The sequence below is a fragment of the Physeter macrocephalus genome, chromosome 14, assembly GCF_002837175.3.
Source record: "Physeter macrocephalus isolate SW-GA chromosome 14, ASM283717v5, whole genome shotgun sequence".
Classification (NCBI taxonomy): Eukaryota; Metazoa; Chordata; class Mammalia; order Artiodactyla; family Physeteridae; genus Physeter; species Physeter macrocephalus.
Genome location: NC_041227.1, coordinates 28,261,567 through 28,269,696, shown reverse-complemented (window position 1 = coordinate 28,269,696; position 8,130 = coordinate 28,261,567). Strand labels below are relative to the sequence as shown.

Genomic DNA, 8,130 nt, shown 5'->3' with positions numbered 1-8,130 from the left:
GGCGCCGGCGGCCGCACGTCCGGAGCCTGTGCCCCCCAATGGGAGAGGCCACAGCAGTGAGAGGCCCGCGTACCGCAAAAGAAAAAAAAAAAAAAACCAACAGGAAACATCATACTTCAATGGTGAGAAACTAGAAGCTTTCCCACTAAGATCAGCAACAAAGCAAGGATGTCTCATCTCACCACTCCTTTTCAAATTGTAGTGGAAGTCCTAATTAATGCAATAAGACCAAAAAAAAAAAAAAAGAAATAAAAGGTAAGTAAATTGGGAAGGAAGAAATAAAACCATATCTGTTAGCAGATGACATGATTGTCTATGTAGAAAATCTGAAAGAATCAACAAAAAAACTCTTGAAACTAATAAACAATCATAGCAAAGTTGTAGGATATAAGGTTAATATGCAAAAGTCATTCCCTTTCCTCTATATCAACAATGAACACGTGGAATTTTATTTTAATGGGTAATTTTTTTATTTATTGGTACTTATAAATGAACAAGCCAACTGGTAGTATTATGATGTGGACAAATCAAAACATCTTTCTACAAATACTAGAGTGGTGGAAAAAATCAGGGGTTGTAGTAAAATAGCAAAAAGGGGTAGAGGAAATCAGTGAAGCATATTGTAGCTTAACCCTTCACCTTAACAACTGAGGTTCTTGACAAGTAAAGCCTCCCCATCCCAGAAAATATGAATAATTCTTCATCACACATCTTTGTACTTTTGCTCCCTATCTTGAGGTTAGGTTCTAGATCCTAAAGGTATCCAAAAAATAGTATTATAACCCAGTTATCTATAGCCACCAGTCATCTTTTATCATGTTGTCCGTAGAAGCCAATGCTTCTGAAACCTCTTTGATTAGACACCAATCATACACCCCCAAATTGACACAAAAGGCACAATGAAAAGCAGCTTATCAAGGCAGAGAGATACGTAATTGTAAAAGAAAAATTATAGGGAAGTAATACAGTCACGGCTCAAATTGAGATTGAATAATACAGCCATCGTTACAAATCTTCAGGCTGTATGTTCAGAGAGTAATTTGGGAATAAATCCATGATTTGCTGTTGGGAACTGAAATACTTAGCAGTTTGCTGTATTATGTTATAGCTTTCCCCGGCAGTTTCCAAGGTGACCTCCAAATCACTGACAGGAAAATTTTGCTGGAACTGGATCTGGGGCTGCAGGAATTCCTCAACATAGTTGTTGAATTGATTGTTCCAAGTCTGGTTATTCCAGGCTTGGGAGCACCAGGTCTGACTGTTCCAGCTCTGGTTGCTCCAGGACTGACTGTTCCAGCTCTGGTTGCTCCATGTTGGGTTATTCCAGGTCTGGTTACCCCACATGGGCAGGTTTCCGGAAGAGTTCACCAGGCACCCTTGGTGGTAGGAAAAGAAGCCCGGGTATTCTGTAGTTGCTGGGCCCTGAGTCACAATGTTGCTATTCCTCAGCCAGTTGTTTTTCTGCCACCTCTTACATTTCATTCTCTGGTTCTGGAACCAGGTCTTAAACCTGTTTGTAGCTAAGGTTCAGGATGTTGGAAAGTTCTTGCATTTGCTGGAGGCTGAGGTATTTCTGCCTCTGAAATCTGTCATTGAGCACACACAACTGCATCTGAGAGAACACGGTTCTCTGGTCTTCTGCTTCTTGACCAGGACCTTCTCTTCCTTCTTCTCTGTGCTCTTGTCTGCAGCCCTGGCCAGTAATTTTACTCTGGGGCTTGTGGAAGAATCTGGACTGTCCTGAATAAGCAGATCCATGGAGAAGGAAGGAAGAGGAGAGACAGTCTCCATGTCGTGGGTCTCAGCAGATGACATTTGCAAGGACACATAATTTTCTTGAGGCCCATAAATCTCAGGCATTGGTGAAGATTCCCTAGAATTGGATGCTTCGGGGCGACGCAGGCTGTGGGGACAAGCTGGGTCCACACTCATGGTGTTGAATTGAAGGACAGGGAGAAAACCAAAGAGCTAGATAGATGGTAGGAAAAGTCCAGGCTTAAGAATCTAGGTAGAAGAGCTTAGAGAAAGGTGAAGATCCTCCAGGTGTAAAAGTATTAAAAAGATGGGATGAAGGGAAGTCACCTGTGTGATAACAGAAGCCTACCAGCCCAATGTAGGAAAATGACCAAACATGTGGAATTTGAAATTAAAAATACATTACCATTGCAGCCACTATGGAAAACAGTATGGAGGTTCCTCAAATACTAAAAACAGAGTTGCCATATGATACAGCAATCCCACTCCTGGGCATATATCCGGAAAAGAGAAAACTGTAATCTGAAAAGATACATGCACCCCAACGTTCATAGCAGCACTACTGATTTGTTTATTTTTTAAATTTATTTATTTATTTTTGGCTGCATTGGGTCTTCGTTGCTGCATGCGCGCTTTCTCTAGTTGCGGCAAGCAGGGGCCACTCTTCGTTGTGGTACGCGTGCTTCTCACTGTGGTGACTTCTCTTGTTGCGGAGCACAGGCTCTAGGCACGCAGGCTTCAGTAGTTGTGGTTCACAGGCTCTAGAGCGCGCGCTCAGTAGTTGTGGCGCACAGGCTTACTTGCTCCGCGGCATGTGGGATCTGCCCGGACCAGGGCTCGAACCCATGTCCCCTGCATGGGCAGGCGGATTCTTAACCACTGCGCCACCAGGGAAGTCCCCAGCAGCACTATTTATAACAGCCAAGACATGGATGCAACCTAAATGTCTATCAACAAATGAATGGATAAAGAAGATGTGGTATATATACATACAATGGAATACTACTCAGCCATAAAAAAGAAGGAAATAATGCCATTTGCAGCAGCATGGACAGACCTAGAGATTATCATACTAGGTGAAGTAAGTCAGAAAGAGAAAGACAAGTACCATATGATATCAGTTATATGTGGCATCTAAAATATGACACAAGGGGCTTCCCTGGTGGCGCAGTGGTTGCGCGTCCGCCTGCCGATGCAGGGGAACCGGGTTCGCGCCCCGGTCTGGGAGGATCCCACATGCCGCGGAGCGGCTGGGCCCGTGAGCCATGGCCGCTGGGCCTGCGCGTGCGGAGCCTGTGCTCCACAACGGGAGAGGCCACAGCAGGGGGAGGCCCGCATACCACAAAAAATAAAAATAAAAATAAATAAAATAAAATATGACACAAATGAACTTATTTACAAAACAGAAATAGACTCATAGACATAGAGAACAGACTTGTGGTTGCCAAGGGGAAGAGGGGGGTGGGGGAAGGATAAATTAGGACTCTGAGATTAGTAGGTATAAACAACTATATATAAAATAGATAAACAGCAAGGTCCTACTGTATAGCACAGGGAACTATACTCAATACCGTGTAATAAGCCATAATGGAAACAAATATGTATATATATGTATAAATGAACCACTTTGCTATACACCAGAAACTAATGCAACATTGTAAATCAACTATACTTCAATACTAATAAAAAACACATTACTATTTACATTAACACCCCCCAAAATGAAATACTTAGATATAAATCTAACAAAATGTGTACAAGATCTCCTTAAGGAAACCTACAAAACTCTGATGAAAGAATCAAAGAACTAAATAAGTGGCGAGATATTCCCTGTTCATGGATAGAAGATTCAGTATTGTCAAGATGTCAGTTCTTCCCAACTTCATCTATTCAATGCATTCCCAATCAAAATCCTAGCAAATCATCTTATACCATGCATAGCACCTAGCAGAGTGTCAGGGCCAAGGCAGGCTCGATGAAAGTGAAGCAAGTGTAAGAAGTTGTGGTGGAAACCCGGCTCAGAGGTACTGGGGCAAAAGTGGGAATATACAGAAAGGGCACTGGGCAAACTCGAATGATTAAAGAAACCCAGGTACTAACTGGGCATCTGGAACCACAGAAACCAGGGGCTCAGTGGCCTCGGGGAAGCATCTCACTCTCTGCCATTCTCTGTGTATCAGTTTCCTCTACTTGATGGGAGGAAGTAGCCTCACCTCAAGCCTCGCCACAAGCCTCACCTAACCCCAATTTCCCACAGCTTCTAGGGGAATAGGGTCTCACCCTCTTCCTCAAGTTCAGTTTGAAAAATAGGCAGAAAGGCTTCAGACCACCCAAGCTTGAGCCCTTCAACCAAAGTCAGAGGGGCCTATTCATGTGAGAATACAGCCACTCAGCAAGGACCACCAGCCTGGAGTGAGGAAAGGAGCAGGCCAAGAAAGCAGACTTTACAGGGCAGGGATGTCCCATTGGGGGCCTCTGGGACATTTCCAGTGGCACAGCTTGCCACAAATACAGACTGAGGTCCCTTTAGTGCTTCAAGGTCAGAGGGTGATTTGTGGCACCCTAGGATGGAGAAGGTGGCCTTGTCCTAGTAATGACGGTGGTGATGGAAGGCATGGCATGGCTAATTGCCTTCACTGCAGAATTGGAAGGGCAAAACTCCAATCACAGGTGCTGCCTCCTAAGTGAGTGTGGGTGGGTTCTTCCTGGGTGCCAAAGGGCAACTAATACTTGGCAAACATGAGACCAGGCCCACACCTGCACACTGACCACCTAGGAGGAGGCCCGTTCTGCCCATGCAAGAAAGCCATACCTCACAGGTCACAAGTAGATCGTGAAAATATATGTAACTGAGGTTTTATCCAACTGAATCATTTTAAACCATCACTAGGAGCTACTGAGTAAAGACTCCCGAACAGCAGTTAGGTGCCCCATCCATAACCTTTTGGGCCTGACCATGGTGCAGGCAGGCCCATGGGCTTTTTGTGGGGACAGAAAGAGCCAGGGAATTTGCCTTGGGACCAACTCACAATCAGACGGAAGGGGGTTCCAGACAAACACCCACAGTCCTTCACCCCTCAGGTGAGGTCATTCAGAGGTGACTGCTATGCACTGGCCCCCAGGGGCACTTAGTGCACTTAGCTCCCTACCTACCCTTGATAACACACCTGTATGGTCTGCCTCCCCTTCCAGTGCTTTCTGGGATCACCTCCAACATAAACTGCTCGTACCTAATCCTTGTCTCAGGCTCTGCTTCTCAGGGATCCACACCAACCCACCACATTTTGGTAGAGGAAGCAAGTGCTGCCATCCGAAGAAGGCATTTAAGGAGACAGAAGTGATGAGGGGGACAAGAGGTGGAGAACCTCCCAAGAAGTCTCTTGGGGACATACTTGACCACGAAGGCTCAGACACCCAGCTCAGAGTGGCACAGGAAAAGACGTGAATTAATCAAACTCACAGAAACAGAGGGTGAAATCACACACTCGGTGCTTTTAATTCAAAATGAGAAGGACAACATCAGACCTCTCTCAGCCGACACCACCCTCTCTCCCTGCAGACAAAGTAAGCCCATGATTATCTCATGGCTGCCAGTGGGCATGGGCTGGGCCCAAAAGGAGCTATGGAGCCTCTCTGCTGAACAACTCACACCTTTGTGAACTGTGGCGGGTCTGGACATTGAGCAGGCCCTTGACAACAAAATCCTTGGTGATGGCGCCTAAATAGGTGCAAAGGCAGAAGCCAGCTCCTTGACCCTCAAAATCTCAAGAGACTCCTTTTGCACTGCGATGACTATGGGTTTGGAAGAAAGTGGGCTGAGTTCCAAGCAGCCGTTCCTTACTGCCCCAGCACTAGTGGCTGGTGGACTGTTTGGAGCTGGCTGGCAGGGATGGGAGAAAGTGGGGTCAAGGACTAGCAGGGCTGGCCCGCTGCAGCAGTCTGAATAAGTCATGAGGTCACTCCAGGCGTAGGATGCTCTGTGATTCCTCCTCTCTACCCTCTCCCCGGCCCCCTTTTCTGCCAGCTTGTCCCATCCATTTGTCCTGGGTGTGGCAGCACACCAGAGCTGGGAGGAGGCTGGGAAGGAGGCAGATGCCAAATTTTACCTGGCTGTATATCCGTCCATCCTCATCCTCCCTCCTTGCCCTCTTAGGGAGTCCCATCCCATTGAGGGGTCAGCGGGGCCAGGCAGCACTGAATTCTTTCTCCAGACCCTGGACAAACTGGTCATTGAGGAAGAGCAGCTGACCATGGGGCAGGAAGCGGGCGAGGATGCCCTCGATGCAGTCAGCCCGCAGCAGGAGGTTGGCAGTGGGGACCAGCAGCCGGGGGTGCTCAAGGAGAAGGCGGGCCAGCAGCCGAAGCGTGCTCTCTGCCAGCAGCAGGTTCTCGTGGGCATTCAGCACCAGGGCGAAGCCTAATGAGAGCACGCCTAGCCACACCACTGTCCGAGGCTCCTGGAAAGGGTCCCCTGCCGTCAGGCGGAAGGCCCCACATGGGGACTCATGCAGGTGCACTGGGTCATCTGAGGACTGGGACTGCAGGTCCACAGCAGGCCGGCCGCACGCCTGCTGCTGCAGCTGGCACATGGACTCCACCTGCCTGTGGAGAATAGGTGGGTCACTGACCTGTCACCCTCAGGACCACCCCTGGAGCTGGGAGCTGCCATTATCCCCATAACTAGATGCAGAAACTGAGCCCCAGAAAGACTAAAGTGAAGTGACCTGCCCAGGGCCACAGAGCAGGGAGCATGAGCCCAGATGGGAATCCAGGCTCCAGCCTCCAGGCCCTGAATCATTTCACTCCATGTGGCCAAGAGAAGGCAGCTCCTTGGGCTGGGAAAAGGCACCAGGGGATGAAGATCCTGCCCCTACCTGCTTCACAGAGGCCTCCTCAACATCTCAACAAGAGATGAGAAGCCGAGTAAAAGCTATGTCCAACCCAGGCTGTCCAACCTCTCCACCCTCACCCCATCCTGCAGCCCTCTCCAAATAAAAAAGAAAAACCTTGCACTTGGACATCCAGGCTTTTGAAATCACTCTCTGATCTCTCATGAATCACCTTCCAATTTGGGCCATGTACCGGCTGCTCTTAAAGACACGTTTGGTTTTCTGTGCCACGTAAGGGGGAGGAGGCCCAGCAGAACAAAGAGATAAACAAGAGGCTGGCCCAGGGTTGCCCCAGAGTGCTAATCCCCCCACCCAAAACACAGAGGGGCCAGGAGATTCTGGCACCTGCTGGTTCAGACTGGGTCTGGGAGGGCAAGGTCCAAGGTCAGCCATCCCATCTAGAACAGTGTTTTCCAACTGTACCTTGTGGATCCTGGGCTTTTGGGAGGCGCTTGGCACAGATTCCCATAAACCACATTCTCTCTCCTCCTTAGAGATTCATAAAGCTTAAAGGCACATTAAGGGCCCTGAAAAGTCCTGCACTGCAAAGCATATTTAATCTGTACTGCTTACACTCAAATCCCAACTCTTTCACTTTCTAGATGCATAACCTTAGACAGGTTAAATTTTTTTAACTCTCTGTAGCTCAGTGTACTCATATGTAAGGTGGGGATAATGTACCTACCTCAAAAGACTGTTTCAAAAATAAAATGAGTTCATATAGACGAAATGCTCAGAACATAAAATGCTTAGTACATACAGGCTCAATAAATGCTAACTATAATAAATGATGATAATAGCATTATTATGCCTTTAACCCTTTTTCATATAATACTTGTGACAACTGTGGAAGACTCTTTGAAAGCACTACTCGAAAACTTTCTCTCTGCTTCTTAGTCCTCCTGTTTCTCTATGCCCCCCAGAAATCCTACCATAATCGGTGTGTATTCAATGGGCTGGACTGTGTTACCTGGCCACGGCCAAAATCTGCTCCTTTCGGAGGAGCCTGTCCCTCTCAGCACCATGTGGCTGTGGGTCGTTGGGTGAATTCTCAGTACCAAAGAAGCAGGAGTAGAGCACTCGGCAAAGGCCCTCCTCAGCCTTCGTGGTCCGCAAGGTGTGGATGAGGAAGACGTGGACCATGGCTCTGGGATGGATGCTACAGGAAAGCCAGAGACCTCAGTGAGATGAGTGTAAAACCCCAGAGGGGAGGCAACCACAGAAAGGGTCTGGCCTAGCTAGGCCTGGGAGTGTGTCTGGAGGCTGGTGTGGCTGGTCACTGGTCCTCCTCAGTCACCCACGCCCAGCCTCTGAATGTGGTCAGCACCAACTCTGTCCATAAGAGTCTAGCAGCTAAGATATCTTAGACAACCCCAAAGCCAAATCTACAAACAACCGACCAGGAATCTTGAAAAATGTCAGTCAAGGGCTTCCCTGGTGGCGCAGTGGTTGAGAGTCCGCCTGCCGATGCAGGGGACACGGGTTC

The 8,130-nt window shown here is 48.0% G+C and overlaps 2 protein-coding genes across 3 annotated transcripts in view; both read right to left on the bottom strand.

Annotated features, from left to right (window-relative positions):
* AP5S1 (adaptor related protein complex 5 subunit sigma 1) overlaps nucleotides 1-8,130 on the bottom strand; it is a 36,583-nt gene that overhangs the window by 27,116 nt on the left and 1,337 nt on the right. Inside the window, exons 2-3 of one of the 2 annotated variants that reach the window (XM_007117394.3) lie at nucleotides 7,615-7,803; nucleotides 5,923-6,357 (exon numbers count right to left, since the gene is read on the bottom strand). In XM_007117394.3, coding sequence (XP_007117456.1) covers nucleotides 5,931-6,357; nucleotides 7,615-7,787 — 600 coding nt within the window. In that variant the 5' untranslated portion in view covers nucleotides 7,788-7,803 and the 3' untranslated portion in view covers nucleotides 5,923-5,930. Of the gene's footprint in view, nucleotides 1-5,922; nucleotides 6,358-7,614; nucleotides 7,804-8,130 lie in introns of those variants that run through there. The other variant, XM_028498896.2, reaches the window with a different exon arrangement.
* LOC102978977 (homeobox protein NANOG-like) lies at nucleotides 447-1,940 on the bottom strand. The gene is given in 3 exon segments (XM_024117140.3): nucleotides 447-1,506; nucleotides 1,508-1,630; nucleotides 1,633-1,940. Coding segments are annotated over 3 exon segments (924 nt in total). The 5' UTR covers nucleotides 1,933-1,940; the 3' UTR covers nucleotides 447-1,005.